Raw genomic sequence first — 25588 nt, 5'->3', positions numbered from 1 at the left:
CAAAGACTTGACCGTTTCACGTTTTTCCTGTACTTTACGCTAGGAGACATAAACTAGCATATTAACTCGGGAATAATGTACTCAATTGGTCAGATTTCTTCTTGTGATTGCTTGTCGAGTTCCAATGTTTACTTCTTCATTGAAAGTATTTGACTGCAAAACAGATGCAGCAAAACTGACGCTATTTTCATGTTTACTTTATAACAGATTGTATTTTATGGATGAATATTACTAGAAGATATGTGGATGTGACAACAGCTGATGTGTGTTGTACAGAGCCGTGCTTGCAGGAATTGTGTATGGATAACACTTTCAAGACAAAACAAATTACCTCCGTAATCATTCTCAGGTAACCCCTCCCTTCAGTCAGCAGAATGAGTGTGGATGTGCCACCCATTTCAGCTGATCCAGGAGAAACTTTTTCAGAGGATGTACCTACAGAAAAGAGGCCCCCTGTACCAGGGGAAGAGAACAATACATGTAGTACATACACCCCAAGTGGGAGTGTTGTGTTCAGTAAGACAGAACTTACACCTGCTACAACACCCAGAAGATCCAACATTGATCCTGGAAAGGCTAGTCCTTTGATAATGAGGGATAGGTATAAAGTGAAAAATATTGAGGACATTGAAGCACCACTTGGATATGAACCCGAGGGGAGTGCTAGTGTGACACCCCCATATACAAGATGGGCTGAAAGTTTACGGGCTCTGCTTGATGATAGCGAAGGTATTAATCTCTTTAGAGAGTTTTTAAAACAAGAACGCGATGAAGATAGTCTCTTATTTTGGTTTGCCTGTCAGGGCTTCAAAAATAAAGCACCATTGGACCCTACCAGGGCAGGTACTGCCAAAGTTATTTATAAGAACTTTGTCAAGTCAAATGGACCTCAGACTGTTAAATTGTCAGATATTACAAGGAATTACATTGCGCAGAATATAGGCAAAACTCCGCTAGATCCAGGATTATTAGATCAAGCACAACGGGAAATTGAGGATTTGATGAGGGAGACAACATATCCCATGTTCTTGAAATCGGACATATATGTGCAATATGTGCAGAATGGTGGGCTTTCAAGTCCACGGTATGAAAGTAGTTCTAGCTCGTCAAACTGTCACTTTCCAACGGGTTACTTGCCTACAGTACACGAGGACAGTGAACTTAGTAGTGATGTTTTATCTGAGAAATGCCCGGCTACCTCATGTGGACCAGAGAAACTTCCACAATTGACAATGGAAATGTTAGCAGCAACCAAGTACCAACGGCTGGGTGTATGTGACCAAGGCGAAGGGTAGGTATACCACTTATTTCCATAGAAATATACAGTCCCTCTTGTCTTTTTTTATGTATTTGCAAGATGGTCTGTAGAAATGGCTCTTAAACCAGGAAACTTACACATTCTAGTGAAAACTAATGTGTGATACCCAGTTTAGGAAACATAACAGGACCAGATTAAAATACTGTAGGGTTGCATTACTCCAGAGGTAATTACATCATAGATGATACAATCTATTATGCCGTGTGAACATGTGTGCACTGAAAGTGTTCCATAAAACTATTGTAGGGTTAGGGATTTCAACACATGAATTGCTACACTCTTGAATTTTAACAAATATCATGATGTGTGCAACCAGCTTCTGAATATTGGCAGTAAAAATAATGGCATTGTCTATGTCTGAATTGTCTTGAAATATGTATAAAATTAAAATTGAATGCACACCTAGTTGTAGAGTAATATATTGGGTAACCTAGATTGTCAACATCCTTTTCTAAATGATGTATTATTGTAGAGAAAGTACTTTAAAAATTAATGTTTTATGGCAGTGAGTGACCACTGAGTTTATGAGACGTTAAGAATTTAGTTCAGTCTGTCTGTAGAAATTTCTTATAGTTTTCAGTAGCTGTTTGCGAGGAGATTTGACAGTTTATAGTGATGTTGTTGTGTGGAAAACAGCACTATTGCTATGTTTGCACTATTTGTAAACAAAGTGTACATGCACTGATTATGGGTGAAAACCAAATCCGCATGCAATCATCATCAAAATACCAACCACATGTAAAAAACATATTAGTCATAAGCAGATTTTGTTTGTTTATGTCATCTTAGATGGTGATGATAGTAGGTATGATTTTTAGACGTTATTATAGGTCACAGACCTAGAAATGTAAACCTGTCATTGTGGAAGGTCACAGGATGCTTTATTGCCAATCTGTGACCTTTGACCCCTTGATAACAGCAGGGTTGTCATTAATGGGTTCCTACAAACAGTAGTCAGTGAATTTGTAATATCAAAATTAAAACAGTGGTCATATTGCAACACAAGGCTAATGAAGTTTATCACCTGTTTTTTCCGCTTTTTGTTCATTAAAGCGAAGTAGCTGTCAGAACAATGGTGGTAGATATTACATTGGTTTTGATGTTGAAGATATCTTCTATCTCGCCTCCAGTTTAATTACCATAGAAACTGATAAAAGAATGCTTCACAGAGAATTACTGTTTGATCAGACCAAGCAGAATGATGGTGATGGGGTTGTCAGAATTTACTAAAACTTGCTGGGTGAAATTTTTTACAGAATGCATAAGTAACACACACACACACACACACACACACACACAAACAATCAAACATTGAGATTTCTGCAAGGTTTATGGAGTCTTAGGAGAGAGGCATAAGTAATTAAGGGGAGTCATTTGATTTGGTTGCTATGGGAACTGATTATCACCTAAATGTTCAACCTTGGATCAGGTAGGGAACTTCAAGTCAGACACAAGGTATTGACCTATACAAGTATTGTCTCCTAGAGTTTTCAGTTAGATATATGCATAAAAAGTGAAAAAACTGTATGAGTGCATAATGTAAAAGAGAAGTGCAGTTGAAGTGTTTATAAAATTAATGTGTACTATGTGAAGGGTCAACTGAGTAATTGAGATGAATAGCGGATCTAGTGTAGTTTGCTAATTGGCTGGGAGTGAAAACTCCACATGCTTGGATGAGTCCCCAGGTTATGGAACTATATGACACAGGGGATACCTGTACCATGGGGTTCTGTGTTGGGATGCAGTTAGTACTGTGGGTTCCATGTATAGGGTGTGGTTAGTTCTGTGGGTTACATGTTTAGGGTGCTGGTAGTACTGTGATACAGGGTTGCCTCTAATGTGTATCCACTTCTTTTGGTGTAGTTAGTTGTTATGACACATGATTTCTGTACTGTATGGGTTCCATGTTGGGATGCAGTTTGTAGTGACATAATGATGTACCTGTACCTGTGGGTCTCCATGTTTCACAGTAAATGGCCAGCATGACACAGGGTTTCTGTACTTGGGGTTGCCATGTTAGAGTGTATTTAGCACTTTGACACATGGGGGACTTGTAATGTGGGTTCCGTGTTATGCCACTGTTAGTACTCTTATGTTCTAGGGTAGAGCTGTATTCTGCAGTCAACGTCTATGGATTTGAAGACATTTTTTAGAAAATCTCTGAGCAAGGTGAAACTTTTAACAGTGGCTGTTGATAACTAGTACAAGTACACTTATGTATTAGTTCTATAGGTGTTTGGTTTCATCATCATTTCTGTAACTTTAAAAGAGGTATGTCATTAACATGTTAAAATATGCAAACATACATTTAAAAAAACACAAAATGTGAGTATGGATGTAGCCACAGTTTATACTTATGATAAAAGCCATGCTTTGTTTAGAGTGAAATATAAAATAACAATAAGAACAAAAAAAAAATCCATTGGAAAAGGGGAGGTGTGACCTAGCCACATAAATCACATACTCTTAATATGGGAATCAGTGAATTTACCATAACATGCAATAAAAACAAATATGTAAATTTAGGAGCATATTGCTCATCATCAAACATCAAAGGAATTATTATTGAGGGGTGTGTTATCTTAGAAAATAAAGTGAAAATTTTGAAACCATAGCATACATAAATATTTGTATACAGGTGCAGTGTGATTTTAGTCTGAATTCATTAGTTTAATTATAAAAAAAAAACTGTCTGTCTCAGTAACATATATCATGTTTATTTTTGTACATTGTCCTGTGGATTGATTTATTTTTCCTCCTGGTAAAATTTTTGAATTATAATACTGTATAGGGAGTGTGTTTGTTTACCCTTTATGTGTGAAATGAAGGAAATTGGTATATTATGCACATCAAAGGGGAAAAAATAGATTTCATACAGAGAAAGGAGTGGTATTGTTATATAGGTCAGGGACGATTTATAATGTAGGAGGCCTTGAGATTGTTCAACTGTTAATAAGATTAATACTGTGTTCAGTGGTAGAAGAGAGCTGATCAATACTGTGTTTTATATGTGTTGTAGGAATAGAACATTCACTGGAGATGTTCCTGCTTGGTGTCATAAGCCATAACCTTGACACTGGGCCAGTTCATTAATTATGAAATAATAACTGTTATTCTTTGATTTATCGTGGCTTGCACATATTCAGCTGTTCTAAATGTCCACTATTGGAAGATGGATGTATTTTAAACAAGGGAGTCAGGGAGCTGTGTTATTTTTGACATGAACAGAGTGGCTGTAATGACATGACTGTTGTATGTTTATAGGTGGTCCATGCCATTGAATACACTGGGTTAGCTAAATACCTCACCACAAAAATTTCTAACTTCAAGATCTCAACAAAATGGGAGATATCTTGAGCTAGAATGTGTTTGAGGTGTTTGTGATGTGGAAATTGCTTTTATTTTGAAGCATTTTACTGAATGTTTATGGTTAAAAGGGCTGAACAGCTGGTAATGAGATCAGATCAAAGTGGCTTTTTGGAAGTGAAAGAAAAGGCAGTCCATTTGGTGTGGTAGCACAGAAGACTTATGTAATTTACACTGGGCAGCCATTGAAACAATGTATCAACATCTTGTATTCACCAATTGTGTACATAGCAGTGGTAAAACGACAAACCTTTGTGTCATAGCTTTTGCTCAATAGTCTTTTCAAAAGGAAACCCAAATTCAAATTTCTCAACTTTTTCTAGACCCCCACTCGTATTTATTCACTATCTTGTTCTTTGTGTGAAGTCATGAACTTGTTAAATATGTGGTACCATTTTTAGCTGCCTTTAATTTGCCCAGTAGCTGCAGAGGGGTGTTATGTTACACCAGGAATGTAGTCCAGCCAAGCTGTAGTTGCCCTTGTTCCATTGTGTATTGAAGACCAATTTGACTAGAGTGTAGAGGGTATGGCATAATGCTTCAACTTAGTTAACTCAAGCATATTGATCTGTTGTAGAATGGCCCACTTTTCAACAAGAAATCTCAGAGCTCATCAAATTGTATGCAAGGAAAGTACCCAGGGGAATTTAGTCAGAATGGATACTGTGTAGCAGTTTCTACTGTCTCACTTCAGTTAAATGTGTTGCATTTTTAATTAACACTCTAAAAGAACACTGTTGCCATTTCTTGGCTAACAAGGTTTTTTGTCACTAATGGAATTTGTGTGAAATGCAGGTTGCTAGTTTTAAGTCGATTTTCTGGGTCACTGTTCTCGTCTTGCCTCAAAAAAAGGAGATTAAAGTGTGATGGAAATTGTGACATGAATGTTGTGTTTTAGTCAGGGCTGTGATTTAGATTACAATGACACATTTAAATGGTGACAAGGTTTGACCATTTTTGTCTGCATTCTGTGATTGAATTACTAGGTGTGTTATTACTTGAACAACACAGAGCGAGTAACAAATGACAACACTTGCTAATGTATGTGATTTACAAGGGGGTTTGTATCAGCCATTTTAGGTGTGCATTTTGTACCTAGTCATTGTCAACATCACAAATCAATGACAGAGGCTGGAGGGGGAAGAAAGTAATCTAAACATTGCCAGTTTTAAAAAAATTCCCTCCTGTCAATTTTGTTGTCACAAAAATGCGGCAATGAAAAAGAGAACATTTTATTACTGTTTGTGAGTGTACAGGCCTTGAATAGGTGACAGTGATTTCACTGGAACGTTGGTGGCCATTTTGTTTCACAGGAGATGATGATTATTCAAAAAGTTTGTTTAGGTATACAAGGTAGGAAGTTTGTTGAGGAAAGGGTTATTTGTCTCTGAATATTTTCCCAAGTATACAATATATAATTAGTCATGTTGTTAATTTAAATTTGTGGAATGGTAAACAAGCTTATTTCTTTTAGCATTTAATGCAGTTTTAGGGCTTCATATAGTTTTACTAATAATGTTTTGATTTTATGGATGAGTACAAGTCAATTCAATATGTGTGATACAAGTCTCATTCTAAATTCATAATATTCAGACTTGTGCCAACATTTAAAGGCATAGTGTTGGGTGGCCCACAGTCAGGTAATGATGACAGAGTTTATGTTGTTGGTTGTAAAATTTATGAACAATTACTGAGGGAAGGGATACTTGCCTGGAACCATTTGGCATGGGGGAATGGGGGTTTGGGTTACAGTGCTATTATGGGGGAGGGGGGTTGATATTAGGACTTCCTAAAGTGTGTCAGGAATGGGGAGGGGGGGGGGGGGGTAGGAGGGGTGTTCTTAACACTGATATATTACCGGGTGTCAAATCATAGAACTGTCTAAATCATAATTCATATGATCAAGACTGGTGGGGGGGTCGTTGGTCAAGAGGTGACAGTGAAGGGTTTTCCTTGTATAACTTCTTAAAACATGATCACGACTTAAAGGGAGAGGGAGGTTAGTAATGATGTGATGAGGTGTTCCCTTGTATGGCATCCTAAAGCATATGATGATCAGTGGATGGGGTGGGGGCATTCCCTAAGAGTGGTGTTATTGGGTGTTCAATTTTAGGGCCTCACATGCATGTCATGTCAGATCAAGACCAAAATCGGTTGTGTTGGGGGGGGGGGGGGGGTTTACAGTGATGTGTCATTTGATTCTTTTTGTAGGGCCTCACTTTGAATTTTACATTGGATTGAGACCAAGATGGGGTTGGGGTGTGTGTGTGTAGGGGGGGGGGGGGTTACAGTGATGTGGCATTTGTCTTTTCTTGTATAAGTTGTAAGGCTATAGCGTGTCATGACCAAGGCTTGTACTTTGATGAGGGTCTTTATATTGCTATGATGGGGGTGTCCATGTCAGGATAGCTTACATACAATGTGACCTTTAGTTAATGCAGTCATGTTTGCTGCGGTCTGTGTCTTGCAATAATCACTGTTGTTGTTTGTGGGGGGCCACGGTCAATTTACAAGCAAAATCAGGTGCCATGATAGGCTGTAAAGTGAGACACTTTAGTGTACAATATATAGGTCAATGATACAATAAAAACAGTTTGAAATCTGTGCAAAAATATTTTAAAATTGAACTAATTTAGTCACAAAGCTGAACAACATGTTACTTTCTTCCAGATGTTATTTAGAGAAATATGTTCTTTATAATTATTCAAGATTTAAAAGAGAAACACGTTAAGGTTTCCAAGTCCTGAAATTTACATTTATTTATTTGTAAATATGCCTGGAAAAATATTAATTGAGAACAAGTAGGATGCAAAACAAATTGAAATCTCAAGAAAAAATAATTCCTAAGAAAGAAATGTATTAGTGTTATAACCCCATGTGTAGATTGATCCAAGTTTGTGGTCGGGATATAAATATTATTATATATTGCATTACTCGGGTGAATTCAATAATTAATGTCAAGTCCAAGTATAGTGAGACAAGGTCAAAGCATCTGTATAAAAAAGAAAGAAGTTTTTATCAAGTAATATTTGATAGATACCTTTCAAACTTGTTTAATGTTCACATGCTTTAATAGTCAAACCCCTGACTCATCATCGGGGTTGATCATGCTAGAAGTATGCATTTCAGCAAACAACTCCAATATGGCTATTTGCTGTTACAGTATCTGATTTTCCTCTGATTGTAGCTGGTCACTGATTACATTTTGTGTATTGAGCAAGAGTGGCTGCTAATATAGACCCCAACCAGGAATCGTAATCCATTATGTCAACACTCAGAACTTCCCAGTATTCTGTAGGTAGAGGAAAATATTTTATTGTGGTGACTTGCTAGTAGCCAGGTTATGATTGGTTGGAACTGTAGCAAGTGTAAATATTAGCCAATAAGATTTAAAGATAAGGAGACTTGTTGGTGCCACTTGTGTTTGTTTGTGTAAGCTTGTCTGATTGGCTGTATCTGTGGTCATGATGTTTTATGGATGGCTGAAGCAGCAAGGTGGCAGTGCTTTAAAATTTATGGTTCAGGCAGAGGGTGTTTTCTTAAGTTTGATTGCGTAATAAAAATGTCTGTTGAGTGGGATAATACAGCAGCCTTGGAATACTAAAACAAGCAGTTTCATCCTTGTGGAATTCCATAAGGAGGCTCTATGTGCCTCAAAAAAAAAAAGAGCTCTTCTTTTGCCCAATGGAATTTTCTTCATGGAGCTTCAACTTCTGTATATATATAAAAAAGCATTCCTGTGTTACATTTGACATGGGTTTCTGATGTCGTTTAGTACTAGTTTCTTGTACAGTTTTATGAGTGGTGTGAATTTTCTCATTTCGGCATAATTTTTACGATTCGATTAATGGCTTGTGTTGAATACTAATACTGTCCTTTGCAGTAGTGGAGGGTTGACACTGAATTCCTTCAGCCGTCCTGTATAGAAACCACTCATTTCTGTGTTGTTAAAATATGTGAATACCAATAAAACAAAACAAAAGAGGAAAGAATCCCGACAGGGACAAGCTTCCCATATATTCATGTTACTTAGATATATTCATGTATATTGTATTCTGTTCATATTAAATGCACAAGAGCTTTGAAATGTTTTTATTGAATTTTTTTCTTTTAAATTACAAGAGTGTATGTTCATGGACTCTGTTCATTACAATCCCCCAAAAATATTTTGACTCTTTTAGCAGAAAATTTCTTTCCCTTTTGTCTTACTTACTCTTGACGGTTTTTCTATTTCTTTATTTGTAGGAGATATCTACAAGGGACCTCAGTGAAAATGATAAGTCCTTACCATCCTAGCCTAGCCTCACATGCACCAGCAACGTCAACAAACGACTCAGAGTTACAAAGTTTGTCAAGTGATGCCATCTCAGATGATACAATGTCATTAACAGACTCAAGTGTGTAAGTACCCTTTTGATAATTCAGACACCTTCCCCCTTCATTTCCTGGGATGTAATGGTTTGTATCCGTCAGTCATACTGGCATAGAACCCTTCGTGTTGTTTTGATGATGGTGACAGTGTCTTTTTATGTGTAGGGTTGATGCAATGAGATGATCTTACAACAAATGGTACTAGGATACATTTACTGTAGACTTGTGAATCATTTGAGCAATGCATGATGGGATAAAAGTATGCCTACTTGAAGCTTGCCTGACATACGACATTTGTACAGATTTACCATACAACTCCCTATCACAAATTTTTCATTTCATCAATTTTTCTTTGTATTATCTACTTTTACGACCCCATCTAAGTGAAGTTCAGTGATGAAAAATGAAGCACATTGATGGGTCAAGGTTACATTGTGTTGTATGGCAATAAAACTCAGTGGGAAAACATTGACTGCTTTACAAGAAACTCAGTTTACAAAAAAAAAGCCACATGTTAAAAAATGTGTGAAGAGATGGTGCATAATGGTATTTGGCATTGAACAGTTCAGCACACAATCTTTATAAATATTGTTTGTTTATTGTTTACTTCAAAAGGCAGCACAGTTGTCCTTCTAAAGTGAAATATTTGTGCGGTTCCCTTCTAAAGTGAAATACTAGTGATGTAGGGGAGAGATAAAAGTAGTTTCTATACGCTCCACATGTTGGTTACACAGTTGTGGTATTAATTATTTGTACTAATGAAATCCTGGCTCACTATAATAATTTGATAGAAAAGGTCCCTGCATTTTACAACATGGTATGAGACCTAGATATATTGACTGGATACATGTCATTGCAATAATCTGAATAACAAGAAATACAAAGCAAAGCAACAAAAATATTAAACAAAAGGAAAACAAGGTATGATGGAAAAGTACAAAAATGTAGACAAATGACAAAAGTCAATGTCAAATTTTAAAAATCTTACTTTTTGATTTATGTTCTTATTACACTGTAAAGCTTGAGAAGTGAAGTAACAAGATTTGAACTAGTATACGAGGGTTGTTACAGAATGGTTAACAAACGGAAAATATTTAGGTCATGAAGAGTTTGAACCAAATGATGTACAGCTCTGAAATGATAATATTAAATATAAAGATGCTGTTAAGTTTGAAAAAATAAATGGGTTCTCATAAAGCTGAAGTATGTGTAAAGGCTGTTGTAGTCTTGTTTAGGAGTATTATCATGTCAACTCAATGAGATATACAGATACAGTAGGATGAATACAGATCTCAAATAGGAAGTAGTACTAGTCGTCATTCTGGAAGGACTAGGTTGTTAGTCGGCATTCATTGTTCAAAATCACATCTTTTTTCCCACACTCTGTGTAAGGATGGTGAGCTATGTCCTTAGAAGACCTAAACCCCTCAATTAACAGAACATAGGTTTTATCTGGAAATCTGAAATAGCTCTCTGTCGGTGCTTTTGATTGCGAACTGGCATCTATGGTAATCACCGCCCCGGGGTATGAGTGGGAGACAACATAGGTACTATATTAAGAGGACGTTCAGGGGGCAGAAGGAGATGGAATATAGGGAAGAAAGACGAACATTAGTGGAGTCGGTTGCTGTGTAATCATGGTGATCAGATGGCTGTGGGCTGTCTGGAGAGCGGAACGCTTTGCTGCTTTAAGAGGATGCATAATTGCAAAGCTCAGCATGCAAAATAAGCCTTTGAAGATACCTCCCTCCTAGGCTAGGTTGTGTTTACCACTAAATGTCAGAATGGCCAATCTTTCTCAGTTAACAAGCTCAAAAAACCGGCCTATTTCACTGAGCATTTTCTTGTTCAGGTTCCAACCTAATAACGTATGTAGGGACACATCAGTTATATTCAAAGATGCTAGTAGTAGTAGGGAGCCAAGTAAACATGGTCAACATACAAGAATATGGCTGATGTTTTTTAGGACTGAAAAAAAACTCGGAATATCCACAACGTAATAGTATGAGACAGAGTTTGATAAAAGGGGATGAGACATTTGTTTTTGTACAATTGTGGTGAGTGTGCCTCATTAATAAGTGAATGAACACTCGTGTCATTATCTGGTCCTGTTTATTCAAATCTAACATACCTGAATACATTGAGTAGCTATTGAATGGACCAGCACTACCCCAATGGAATGCCTTATCTGCTCTGCATTGTTTCTCACCTACCACTTGCACATGTCCGCCATTTTGGACTTTTTAAGCCCCCAAAATGTTAGAGATAACTGGTGATGTCAGGTTTTCAATTTTCAAACTAAAGATTGTCATAAGATGGAAGATTTGGTGGAATTAGTTGTATGGAGTTGATTTTATGCCCTTGTGAATTTTTTTTTTTACCTTAGTTATAGTTGAGAAGTAAAATGCACTGATTTGAATCAAATTATCCAAACATATATAGTGAACTGATGTAAGCGAATGGTTTATGGAAGATAGAACTTTTGGTGTTTTTTGGTTAACAAATTCAACTCAGAGAAGAGGTAGTGCGAAGGTCATTCCAACTGGCCATGTTTTAAAAGGTGTAGGGAAGGTGTAGGGAAGGTTGGACCCCCCTAAACATCTTTCAACAACATTGCTTTGATATCATTCAATTGCAGTAACATGACATTGACATACCTAGTTTTTATTCAACTCTAACAAATCAATTTTTGATAATGAAAGAGTGCACTGCGTCTTTGTCAGTCTATGCTAATGATCTAAAGTGCAGACAATAGCAAGCATCTGGCCAGTCTTTGGTTCTTGGTGCTGTGTGCCAATTCACTGACTGAGTCAGCACACAATGGACTTGTAAAACTGATACACCCCAACATAATGTATATGTATTCTCTTTCATTCCGTGGCCATCGTGGAGTCAATAGGGAAACCATCATACATCCATGTTTCAAAAGAACAGGAAAAAATGATTTTGAAATTGAAAGAGTCTTGACCTTGTCAAATAATAGGAATACTGTGGCAGTCTAACCTGTTGCTCATTGGGATCGCTGAGAACATTCAACCAAGTTCTTTTATCAGTTATTTGGTATGGGTGAACAAAATAAAGACCCGTTTCAGGCTGGAATTCTTGAAATGTTTAATATGAAAAGGAAAAGCCAAGGTGAAAGTCAAGACTATTGAAATACATAAAATTGTCGATGTATGGATTTTTTTGTTACATTCCTTGATGTAGAAATGGAATTGTAAATTGTGATGATGTACATAAAACTATAGTTAGAATGACCATATTTGATAATCATCATAAATTTAACTACTCGAAGTACTTAGAAGTATAATAAACAATATGGTATCACATGTAAAGACTAGGTGTACCACTCTGTGTGTGTGTGTGTGTGTGTGTGTGTGTGTGTGTGTGTGTGTGTGTATGTGTGTGTGTGTGTGTGCCTGTGTGTGCGCATGCATGTGCATGTGCATTTGTGTATGTGCATGCAAATGTGTGTCTGTATGAGTATGTGTATGTGTATTTGTATTTGTCTCATGTGAGTGCATGTGTATGTATGTATGTATGTATGTATGTATGTATGTATGTATGTATGTATCTGTGTGTGTGTGTGTGTACACATGTATGTGATCATGCATGTATCTGTGTGTGTATGTGTATGTATATATGTGTACATATGTATGTGTGGATATAGTGATATGGCCATGGTATGGCCACAAGCAGAATTGTTAGAAAACCTGGTGCCCATACATATTGTAGTGCAGGCCGACCTTTTGATGTAGGCCGAAGATTTCTCAAAATATGTGTTTTATTGCAGTGTGTTTAATTGAATTGACATGTGCAGTGGTTGAACATCTGTTGTTGTCAAATTGTCTCAAATTAGATTGTGTAGAGGATTTGGAGGGTAAAGTCCACAATGTGCTGATATTAGGCACTTTATATCACACCTTGTTATATCAACAATTTGTGTTTTACATTCTAGCTTACATAAAGTACCATTGAATTGAATTTTAGAAACGTCAGAAAATTTGAGGTTTTTTCACTTTTTAGTTTTTGACAAAAATAATTACAGTATTTTATAATGTACTTATTGTGTTTGTGTTCAGATAGTAAATTTATTGCCAGTTGGATGAAATATACTTTGTGAAAAAGAGTTTTATAATCTTAAAAGTTATATGGATGTTATAGGACATCAGTTTATCCTGCCAGCAGAATTATATAGAGCTATGTTCTTTTTAACTTTAGGCAGAATTCTAATGTTCATTTGTTCTCCTTCATTTTCTTCAGAGATGGTATCCCACCTAGCAAACGATATCAACAGCAGAGAAGGCGACAGATGCGAGCAATGCACACCAATATACGTCAGAATGGTCGGATAACCTCATTTCCGCCCTTTCCAGTAAGTTGTTTCCCCATTTATGTTCCCCTCCCCAGCCCTCCTATTACCAGTCATGGTGTTAAAAAAACCTACAAATAGCTCTATCACTTTCCATGTTACCATAGCAACAGCAGAATTAAGCATATAATTGATTTTTGTGTAACTTAGTCGAAGTGGATCAGTCAACCAAGTATGAGTAATATGGCCAGCCTTAAAAAAATTTAACCCAATTGAGTTCAAGTGATGTGTATGGAGAGACGTGTCTAAAACCATGAAAGGAGACTACGTTCTGACTAGTCCTGAGATACCTAGTTAAATCTGTAACTAAATGTATCTTTTAGTTGGCAACTTCAAAAGAAGACTGTTAACAAATGGTAGTTGAGGGGTATAAATGCATTGTATTGTGGTAGGGCAATTGAGGACAGCAAGAAGTTGATAGTCTGCCTTTCGTTTACTTGCCAATTGCTCTCGCTTGACTGCATGCATTGACGCCCTGTTTTCTAATAAACCTCCCCGAGTCGGAAAAGGAATGAAAAAGTTAATTAGCAAATATGGTTTCTTTAAATGCTGCCTGCCTCGCTATTGTGATGGCCATCACTAGTAGTGTATGGATGTTTCGGCAAAGATGAAACACTAATTTTTTTTAACACATGTGCCCAAAAAAAACCTAGGCTTGTGTGATGAGATAAGGTGGAAATAAACCAAGAAAAATGATGAGACTAAACATATCAGTCAAATATGAAAGTAAGCCGACAAGGGATGTATGATCACCCGCCAAATGCTAAACAGACAGCCGATGGGAAACAAGTCGGTACTCTCTTCAATAGAAATGTTGTATTCCCCAGTGGCGGCCATACAAAGCATGTGAAACTCTGCCTCCATCCATGAAAATAACTGGGCAGTAACAGTATCTCAAAGTCAAGGCCAAGTCGTCTTGAGCTGAAGTAGGCATAGTGTGCTTGTCAAAACAATGAACCTGTAGGCTTAAAATGGTTAGAATTTTTTGAACTCTGTGAAAGTGATAGCCAGGAATAACAAAAGTGAGATTTTGAAATGTTTGAGTAATCAGAGCCTGTGAATGCTCATTTAAGTAGAGAGGTATTAGTCGACTGATACCTATACTCCTAGTTAGTGCTGTGTGTGTGTGCGTGTGCGTGCGGGCGCGCGCACCCACCATGTGTAATAGGTTTGGTGTTTAAGTTACCATACCACTTCGTTGTCAATTGGTATTATCTATACTGGCAAGGAATCAGACACTTGTCATATTTATCTACGATAAAGTATGTGTGAAAAGATAATGAAATTTAACGTCTTTCATCACTTCATAGTATATTGTGAGCTTTCAATGAATCCTTTATATCTCTTCACATGAACAGTCATTTTCATTAATCCACAAAGTTACTTTTATAAAGTAGAAATCAGATCAAAGAATGATGGTGTTAAGAGTAATTATTTACAAAGCTGTGCTCAAGAAAAGTATTTTTGAGAACTAGTATGTTTTTTTTGTGTTCATAGTTTAGCTGTTTGATTTGAAGAAAGTTTTGCAAAAATTTTTTTTTGCATGTATGTTCCACCTATTCAGTGTTTTGTAATCTTCATTTCAAATTTTGCAACTTTGTAGAGTTGTGTGATGTGTATGGAAGTTTGTACATGTATTCACTCTACTTAAAGTACTGTACTAGAAAATATTATTTCAGTTATCATAGTTACATTCTGATTTAGTCAAAAGAATTGTATGTCACACTCACAAACTTAACGGAAGGGGAAAAGTCGATAGGGAGGTGATGTACATGCCTCCTTCAAAAATTGATACATTCAGATCATAGAAAGAAAGAGATAAATTGTAACAAAATAAATGACTTATTTTTTCCCAGCATTCCCAGAGGAGACCCAAAGAGGTGCAACCAATGGAGCCAGCAACATTTGCTGCTTTGTTGACTGAAAAACTGGAAGCATACATTAGACATAAAGAAACAGAGGAACAATTAGAAGCAAAGATGAGGAAGTTGGACTTGGAGGTAAGATTTTACTTGGATATATTGATAAGGAACTCAGTTTTACTGAATCAGTGCTGATCAGAATGAACTTGTAATAACTATCAGGATGATAATTATCTAAAAAGAAGTCTGACTGTCTGAAATGATGGCGGTCATCTCATTAACATGTGAAATGTCATTGCCTTTGTGGTCATAATTGTAAAGTTGTATCCTGTTTTGAAAGCTAAATCAGCCTTCTGGCAGAATGGGTGTGACATTGACAAAATGTTGGCTTCATTTGTAACATGACGACATGGTTGAGTCCATGATTAAGATAGAGAAGCTTTAAAGTTCAGTTTTGATTAATTTCATATTTTGGTCTTTTATCTTCTCAGGAAGAGGAAGAGGTGTCGAAACCCTTTGTCACAAGTAGTGCACCGGCATTTAAAACATTACCACCAGAACCTGCCAAGAAGTTTCCTATGTCAGCAGACGACACAACTAGTGGGGTTGATGATGACCCTAACAGTATCATAGAGGAACATTTCTCAAGGGTGTTTCGTGACGCTTCAGGAAGGCACTCCCCTCACGGGTTATGGTCACCCGGGAGACACACCCCAAAATCAAAATCACCGGATCGTGCTTTCCGCAAAAGTCATGGTGCTCAGCAACCCTTTCCGTTGTACACTAAACAGCTACATCAGCAACATAAGTCCAGGCATCTTAGAGAGGCCGGACTAGGACATGAATTTAGCATTTACGATACTGAGAGTCACAAACACCACTTCCACCATCATATTCATCACCATACTGGGATGAAAAATAAACAACAAATAGAGGCAGAAGCCCAGCATCGTAGTCTAACAGTATTGGGACTTGATCCGGCAGAAACTCTGTACACTGCCAAAAATAGGGGTCATCAAGATGGCATGGGTGTGGCTCAAACACCAATAGATCCAGTCATCGAATCTTCCAGACATAAACGGGAAAGTAAGAAGTCCTCCAAGAAATCGGATGCGTCTGTGACATCTAAAGCAACGTCTGGTGTAGATAGCGGCATCTTTGAAGGAGCTGGATCTTTACCTCCGTCAGATACTGCAAGTGAAAAGTGAGTACTTCGTTCATGACCTAACAACACTTCTGTGATATACAGATTCAGTTTGATCTAGAACAGAGAACACAGAGCTGTGATCTTAAACTTTGCACTGGTCATTTCTCTGACTGCTAGGGTAGGAACAGATGAGCAAATACAATGTACAAGATGCAGACATTTGTATCATCAATGGATCGCGGCTGTATCATGTTGCTTGGTTTTAGAAACTACCAGCTGTTGGTGAAATCATGGCAGACGATTGTGCAAAGTTACTGATAACGCCTACTGATATTCATTGTATTGTAATGATTTCTATACGAAAACAGAGCTGGGTCGGATATTGAATACAGAAATGTCGTAGACTTGACATCATTAGAGGCTTGTTGGGGTCCAAGAGATGTTCAATCACTTGACTTTGAGTTTTGCTTCTAAATATTGATATTGTAGTGTTGATTCATAGCAGTGATAGTGTGTATATTTACCGTAAGGTTATCCACAATAGTCAGTTGCATCTTCATGCTTTGATTTCGAGATTTAGTCTTAGATTTCCCCAACCCAAACCTTCTTGCAGTTTGTGTCCCTTGTGGTAATCGGATAATGGCGTGCCTTTAATGTCCCAAAACCACTTGTATCCCATATAGGGAATCAAAGAATGTAATGCCTGTAAATTTTTCCAAACCTCTGGAATTCAAATGGAATGTCTTGTCAATGCCCAAATCCCAGGAATCAAATAAATAGAATGTTTTTCATTTCCCAAATCTTAGGAATCGAATAATGGAATGGATAGAAGAGAGTGAGATGTACACGAAACATCAACAACAACAGTATGCTGAGATGGTGTCTAGAAGTAGCAGAGATCAGAAACATAGACGTCAACATAAAATACCATCGCAGTCACCGTCACCTTCACCGCATAGAGTAGCGTAAGTAAAATCCCATCACTTTGTGGCACAGAATACAGTATCTCAGTCATCCTATAGATAAGTCTATAAGAAATACTGTGTTAGGATGCCCTCTCATGTGATAGGGCATAGCTTACAGCCCATAAGGCAGTACACTGTATCAGCCCCCTCATTCTCATGTGAGAGTGGCTGATAGGGCAAAACAATACAGCATGTCTTACAGCCAATAAGGCAATATCTGGCCATCACTCTCATCATGTGAGGGTGGGTTATAGGCCCAAACATCTTGGGGGATAGCGTACCGCCAACAGGGCAATACGTGTCACACGTCTTAAAGTCTACCCATAGGTTGGCAGGAGTAAAAATCTTGTCAAAGTCACAGCCAAGTATGCAACAAAATGGCAATGACAAAGTGTACAGTACTTGTAACTATCTCAAGCAGCCAACACTGAAATGGTAGTAGGAGTCATTATATGTAAACAAACTATGCTACTCCATCTTATTTAGTTGTTGTTTTGAAATAGTCACAAGTTAGATAGATTATGTGACAATCCTCATAATTGAAACGGAAACTTTAAAGATATAGATACTCACAAGTCAGATCAAATAATCTAAACGTTGATTTACTATTGTTTTAGGGCTTCTAAGAAACCTGTTGCTTACAACACATCAAGACCAAGTTCCATAGAAAGGGCACAGATTGCATGGACGTCCAAGAACAAACCATCTCAGCCATTCATTCAAGATCCTTGCATGCCAATCAATACACCTCCTGATCCTCTGAGTGTATTAGAAGAAGCAAGAAGGAGGATAGATGATGAGAAGAAAGCAAAGCATCCTAAGTCCAAGTAAGGCTATGATATTTTGTTTACTTATTCTTTATAACAGAACTATTTCTGTGGTCCTCACCTGAATTATGTGTTCGAAATCTTCCCCCCCCCCCCCCCCCAATTTTTGATTGTACCATGTATTTCTTGTCACTTTCTGGTAGACCAGCACTAGATTTTAATTTTGATAAAACTGGAATGTTCATTATTGTTAAGTTCAAGTTTTTTAAAATGTGAAGAATCATAGATTTGATCACTATAGTTAGCTGCTTTTGATTTCATCGTTGTCCATAATCCTTATACATGAGACAAGAAACTTTGATGACTCTAGATATTTTACCTGTTGCAATACTGATATGGTACATTAAATTAAACTTCTTGAGAAAGCATGCTGAGGTGCAAAGCTAATCAAAGATTCATGGGTCAACCTGTTTTTGTGATTATTTACTGATGACAATATATTTTACCACACTTTTCATTTTTGTGATGCACGGATATTTATTGGACGTAGAGGAGTACTTGTAAAGTTTATGTCATTTTGGGTAATTGATATTTATGGAAGAGAATGATGTATCTGTAAAGTTCATGTCCATTGGGTACTTCTGTTGTAACACTTCAACTCAGTTTGTCGAATTTAAAGATACCAATCTCTGCACAAAAAATTTGACAAGCTAACTTTACCGTATCTATGATTTCTGCTAACCTCATTTTCTCTCTTGTCTCTCCTCCCTTAGGCACCAAAGTGATACGTCTAGGAAAGAGAAACGGCCATCCGCGTCAGCGACTCAATCAAGAGGAACGTCAGCAACCAGTAAGACAATGATGACAGATTTGACAGTGGTAGAACCAATTGAAGAAGAACAGAAACAACAAAGCAATAACTCCACAATGTAAGTATTGCGTCTCCACAGCCATGTAACAAATGCAGTATGTGAAGAAGATGCTCTAGATTGTTACAATTCCTGTGATTCATCTATATTACCATGACAACAATGCCTGGAGGTTTTAATGCATATGTTCATTTCAAGTGTTCATGTATTAATCATGTCTGTATAACATAGAAATTCGTAACATTTCCTTCCATCCTTTTCCCAGCAACTGCTGTATTTATATTTTGTATCTGTGTGTCGCTACGACAGTACAGATTCGTTCAAAGTGTCTACACGTGACAATTACATGATATTGGCATTTTCACCTGACTAAATTGATCATTTCTTTGTTTGATTCACAGGAAAAAGATGTCATCACGGAGCAAGACAACATCGACATCAGCAAGTCACCGAGACTCGTCGAAGTCAACCGTTGTGGCGTACTTCTTCTGTTCTGAACCAATCCCATACAGGACATCCATACCTGGCAAAGAGATAACTCTAGCCCAATTCAAGTCACTTATTACAAAGAAGGGAGATTATCAGTAAGTCAGCCATTTTGTTTTTCAAAATTTAGACAATAATGATTATTTTGTAAGGGTGGCAAGTTGGTCAAACCTACCAGTGGTTGTCTATCTGGGTTGCCACTAAACAAGGTATAGAAATCAGCGTAAATCTTTTCAGATTTTCTCTCTGTGTAACTGGAGTTCCCAAACCTTAGCAGAAACACTGAATAATGTATACCCACATTACATCTCAAATTATGGCTCCAGTAACGGATTAACAGACAATGAAAGTTTCAAATTGCCAAATGCACCTGTTGAATCAAATTTTTTGTTTCGCATCTGTGAAATGTCAATCACATGCACTCCATAAGAACCTATAGAATAGATATTAAAATATTTCTCCAGATGTGCATGAAATAAAACCTTCCTCACCTGAAGACATTATAGATATAGAATTAAAATAAACATGTCACCTTGAGAAGTCAGAATGTGTGAAGATATTTGAGACATCTTAGATTTGGTATACAGGAAGTACTTACTGTAACCAGCCTACAACAGTCAACATGTTTGAAAATTGTGAGAAGGATTCAGTTTTCCAGTCATTTAATCTAGTCAATAATTTTGTGTAGCTTGTGTCTCTGAGACCAGAACTTTTGTGTCCAGAGAGTTAGCCATAGATAGGACCTGAATAACAGATGTAGAGTTGACCTTTTTGTATGACCTGCCTGACAGAAAAAGGGATTGGTTCATGTTGAGTGCTCCCTAGGGCAGATACAGATATGCTTGTATGAAGGCAGTGTAATGAGGAAGACGTCCCTGCTGTACTATCCCCTCTGATAACATTTCCTTCTCTTATACCGTACACACAACACATGATGAAAGATAAGAATCACCAAACAGTGATCTTTGACCTGAACAAAAGGCGTTTTATTACTGTCTCTGTGAAAGGCAGGCAAGATGTTCAGAGATCATATTGAAAAATCAGTATGGACCTCAATAATATAGGACTTCACTCCAATTAAAATGATCCCGGTATTTATTTTAAAAAATGACTGGAAATTGTAAAAAATTACAAATTAATTTCTTTTACTTTGATATCAACTTGATTATCAGTGTTGTTCAAGATCATTCATGTACTTATTTCTAGCAGTAGTAAATATTTTCAGTTTGATAGAAAATATAAGATAGAAAAAATCTAACTGAAAAGTGTCTTAGTTTGTAAGGTGAATTACGTCAAGGGAACTTGCTCTCCAGAACCAAAACTGTTCTGTATAACATTTTCAGACATGAGTGTGGATTTGACTATAAGATTGACTAAAGCTACAAGACATGGCTTACTTTTATCCTGATACCAATAGCTTAACGTTAATGATTTAGAAGACTGGTTTGCTCTTTGGGCTGATGCTTTCTTAAATGGCATGAACATTGCAAATGGTTTAAAAGAGGCCTGCAGCCATTTGTATTTAAATGTTTCAGAATCCATCAAAACATAATTTGCAGTGGTTGAAAGGCAAGTCTGTCAGTAAAGATCAACAGTTTTGTTTTTTAGAGTAGAGTAGAGGGAGTGAATTTGATTAAAGTGAAAACTTCTGCTTTAAGATTGGTTGTGTGATATGTAAGAACCAAAAATACTGTAATCAGTGTATGATCTGAGGATAGGAGATCAGATTTTAAGTGGGTTTGGAAATCTCTAACATTTATATTTATATATATATATATGTAGCCCATCTGTTTTAGTTGACACCCTGACCCCTGACCCCAAGAGTGTTTGGATCACTTCACGGTTTACCTGAATACAATTCACATCTGATTCAAGTTATTAACACCAAAATGGTTACTCAGAATGAAACCAGAAACTTGATACTGTGCAAAAACACAGGATTGTATTGTTTTGTATTCGAGCGGTGTCATGAAATACAGCGTTTCTTAACCACTTCATTGACTAAATGTGTAACATGTTTGTTGCCTTGCTTTGATGTGGTCCTACAGGAAACTAATCAGTACCCAACCAGTAATGTAGACCGACAAATAGCAACTTTGATGTAAGACAATCTGTTTGTGAAAGAACGTCAGTATGATTTGAACATGTGTGTTGAACATAAAATGATGTTCAGTTACATTAAGTTTAACTTAACAGTGTGTGAACATGAAATGATGTCAAATATGATATGTGAACGTAGTCATGACAAAAATTAAGTGATGTTCAGTTACATCAAATACAACATTATTTGAACATAGAAAGACATTTCAAACATAAAATGATGTTCAGTTACATCAAGAACAACATGATGTGAACATGAAGTCACATCACAAACATAACATTAGGTTCAGTCACATCAAGAACAACTCAAACATAAAACAAGTCAAACATAGCATGATGTTCGTTTACATCAAATATAACATGTAAACATAGTCATGTCAAACACAGCACAATGTTCAGTTACACTGAAGTCATGTCAAACATAAGTTGATATTCAATTGTATCAAGTATAAAATGATATGAATATGATCATATCAAATATATCATAATATTTTCGTATGACAGATGCTACACTACTTTACACCAGTCATTCATACTACTTGCTTCTTTTTGCCTCAAAGCAACTAGTGTTTTATGGACACCTGGCAGCCCACTCTCCCTCCAAACTAAAATAATATGTATTGCTTTTCAATGACAATATAATGCCACAAATATTCATAAATTTTCAACTTTAACTAAGAATCCCAAAGAGTACTCCAATATTGATAAATTTTAAAGATTAACGAACACCCCAATTTGCCTAATGGTAGCTTTAGCAAAAGTCATGATAATATGGTCTGAAAGTCTACATTTTGATTTGTGATTGTGATATTTGAGACAAGATTAATACTCGCAAGTAGAAGCAGAATTATAAATGTTTTATTTCATATCTTCTTTACACAAGTGGATTTTTTTTCTTACTGAAGCCATGATAATAAAAATGATAAGATTCCTTTAAAACGTTGAAATATCATTTGCTTACAGCTGTCAGTCTATCATAAGCATGTTTTAGTGAATAGTTAATAGGAACCCCAGGATAAGAGAGCCAACAATCTCAAATTACTCCACCTACCTGGTGTAACTTCCTCTGTATCAGTGATAGGGGAGTACAATTTCTCAGTCAAGATAAATACAACAGTATGATAACAGGGTTTAATGTCATAGGTCATGGATGATAGCCTGGGTAGCCTGATCACTGGTAGATTTGACCTTTGAACCCTATACCACTTTGATTTGACCTATGAACCTAAAACCACTGGTAGATTTGACCTATGAATCCAGAAAACCACTGGTAGATTTGACATATGAACCCAAAATTGCTGGTAGATTTAACCTTTGAACTCTAAACACAAAACCACTGGTAGTTTTGACAACTATTCACCGTATATCTATTTTATTGTACAACCTTCACAATAAACTTTGCTAACAATTTTTTTTAATGTATTTTCTTTACAGATATGTATTCAAGAAAGCCAGCGATGAGTTTGAATGTGGTGTTGTACATGAAATCGTGTCAGATGACAGTGCTCTTTTGCCTATCTTTGATGGCAAGATAGTCGGAAAAGTGGAAAAAATTGACTAAGAGACAGACATTGGTATCTGTAACCTTTTGTGGGGGAACTAGTCATCAAACCAGACGGCGTGACTTGATTACCGCCGCTGCTGCCGCTGTTTACTTACAGAGTGAGGTGCTATGATTAAACTAGATACCATCCCATAATATCTCATGGATAGAAACATACAGATATTTTAACCAGCAGCTGAAATACTTGCAGTGCAAGAAAGCAGAATTCTTTCTTTTTATTGACACTTTATTTTGTTTTGTTGTTGTTGTTTTTTTTTTTGTACTTTTTTTTCCAACTCCAAATACATTGAGAAGTATTTGTGTGTTACTACAAGCAAGGAGGCTTATTATGGGATGTAGCATTGATTATTTTTGTACCACAGTGGTCACTTAACACCACTCATTGCGTTCTAACATTTAGTCGACACAAGCTGAAATGTAGTAGTTAGTGAAAACAATGGAGCTAGCTTGCACAGAAAATACACACTTGTATAGAAATAGCCATTCTTTGTAACATGCAGTGCATGGCAGTGTTTGTTATTGATGGCAGATGGGTATACTGCCTTGCAATGCGTGATGAGAGGAGTGGGCTATGATGTAAAAAAAAAAAACTTAGAAGAAGGCACAGTGCACTTAAAAAAATGGAATAGTTGACCCGGCTATATCTTTTGTCCAAAATCTGTAACATAACTTTGCCCACCAGAGCCAGTATTGTCATTATATTTAACCATAATCTATTGTTGGAAGTTTTTAAATTTAATAGTCACACTACTACATGTACAGTTTGCCAACTGCAGAGAACAGTAGTCAAAGCAGTTATTGCAACTTTGTATAAAAAGAAAACTTACTAATAATGTGCTGTGTGGCAACTCATTATAACACTCAGATTTTCAAGACTCATTCAACAAAAGGGAAAAATGTTAAGGTCTTAGCGGTTCAACAATACTTTGGTCAAACTTCGCACATTGGATAATCATTGGATACAGTGTAGCATAATTGTGGTGGTTTAGTTACTTTACCTCTAAGTATGCTACACTGCTCTGATGATGTAATCAGTCAAAGAATGATGCATTGTGGGAGGTTTCACATGCAAAGGATCCTGGAATCATCTGCTTGGGGGTTTTTAGGGGCAAGTTGTGCATGAATTGTTAGCTGGTGTGAAAGCTTCAAAGTAATAATAATAATGAAAAAAGTGTTTTTAATTTTCTTTCTGATCATGTTATTGTGTAAATTTCTCCCAGGAAAGAAAGAGTCCATCCCTAATTTTTTGTCTATGTATAGTGATGTTAGTATCACATTACAAGATATTGACTAGTTGTAATTTTTTTTGAGAACTGTCACAGAATTCTGAGGAACACTTCCGTGTACACGCATGCCAGTATTTGTAAAAACAAAACAAAAAAAACCCTGATGCTGTGTTTCATGGCGATTGCACTGGAAGTTTTTTTTTTTAAATCAGCATAATTATATTTATAAAGTTGCTGCAGTCACTGTTTCCTTGCTTTTTATAGAGGAAAACTCATATTGTTACAGTTACGTGTATCTTGTTTTGACACTGTGCCTTGTTTTTTTTTCAGGCAATGTACATAGATCAACAAATTTCCCTGCCTTCTAGTCTTATTTCAAGAAAATATTTCAAAAAGTTTGTTTTTCTTTTTGTTACAGAAAGACATGTTTTGTTTGCCAAATGCATGGCTTTAGGTGTACATGAATCGTATGTAGGTTTTCAAACAATAAATTTATATATATTTTTAAAATCATGAACATCCATGTTGTCGATGTAATCATATTAATTGTGTTAGTATGTGTGAGTTTGAGTTTATTTGATTTTGATGAATGTTTGAGACTCCCGTCGCCCCACAGACAGTGCTTTGTGTAGATTTCATAAAATTAGGAATATCTTGTCAACATGAGTATTTAAATCACCTCGGTGAGCATTGAGGAACTTGCTATACACCCCCCTCCCCAACATCTGTTGGAGCTTGTTATACCCCCTCACAAGTTCTGTTGGAACTTAGTTTAATCCACCCCCTCCACCCCAACTCCTTTTAGTTGTAGATTTTATGAAAGTGATGGTGTAAGTCACCTGGAGTTACACATATTAGAAAATGGTGAGCAATTGCAATGAACCTGTTTGCCCTCTCTCAACTCCAGCCTGATTGATGCCCTTGCATGATGTAGGTTTTCTGAAGTGATGAACATCTTGTCAATGTAATCATGTAAACTGTGTGAAAATGTGAGAGGAGAGCATTTGGTTTTGATAAAAAGTATGCACCCCACCCCCTGTCCCATGCTTGGCCGATTTAGGTGTAGCAATAATTAAATATAAATATCTTGTTTATGTGTCAGGCCATGGTGACATGAATTAGCCTGTCCACAGCATTGGATTGGTGACTACCTAGCTCTGGATAGTTGACAAACT

The 25588-nt window shown here is 36.7% G+C and overlaps 1 protein-coding gene across 1 annotated transcript; it reads left to right on the top strand.

The window, feature by feature from the left end:
* The first annotated feature begins 354 nt into the window (after positions 1 to 354).
* On the top strand, positions 355 to 24882 carry LOC144435196 (axin-1-like). Its single transcript, XM_078123772.1, has 10 exons — positions 355 to 1291; positions 8930 to 9085; positions 13319 to 13430; positions 15284 to 15427; positions 15781 to 16493; positions 17243 to 17401; positions 18019 to 18228; positions 18942 to 19097; positions 19439 to 19621; positions 23058 to 24882. Exons 1-10 carry the CDS (start codon positions 375 to 377, stop codon positions 23182 to 23184), a joined length of 2877 nt encoding a protein of 958 aa, XP_077979898.1. The 5' UTR covers positions 355 to 374; the 3' UTR covers positions 23185 to 24882.
* The last annotated feature ends 706 nt before the right edge of the window (positions 24883 to 25588 follow it).

This window comes from Glandiceps talaboti, chromosome 5, assembly GCF_964340395.1.
Source record: "Glandiceps talaboti chromosome 5, keGlaTala1.1, whole genome shotgun sequence".
Classification (NCBI taxonomy): Eukaryota; Metazoa; Hemichordata; class Enteropneusta; family Spengelidae; genus Glandiceps; species Glandiceps talaboti.
The sequence above is the reverse complement of the archived record's forward strand: the minus strand, read 5'-3'. Positions and strand labels throughout refer to the sequence as shown.

What these genes read in the sequence shown, in the direction of transcription:
- LOC144435196 (XM_078123772.1), top strand. Translation starts at nt 375, where the DNA reads ATGAGTGTGGATGTGCCACCCATTTCAGCTGATCCAGGAGAAACTTTT. An exon ending in TCAGATACTGCAAGTGAAAA is followed by an intron (nt 16,494 to 17,242) that starts GTGAGTACTTCG and finishes CCCAAATCTTAG; the next exon opens with GAATCGAATAATGGAATGGA. An exon ending in CAAAGCAATAACTCCACAAT is followed by an intron (nt 19,098 to 19,438) that starts GTAAGTATTGCG and finishes TTTGATTCACAG; the next exon opens with GAAAAAGATGTCATCACGGA.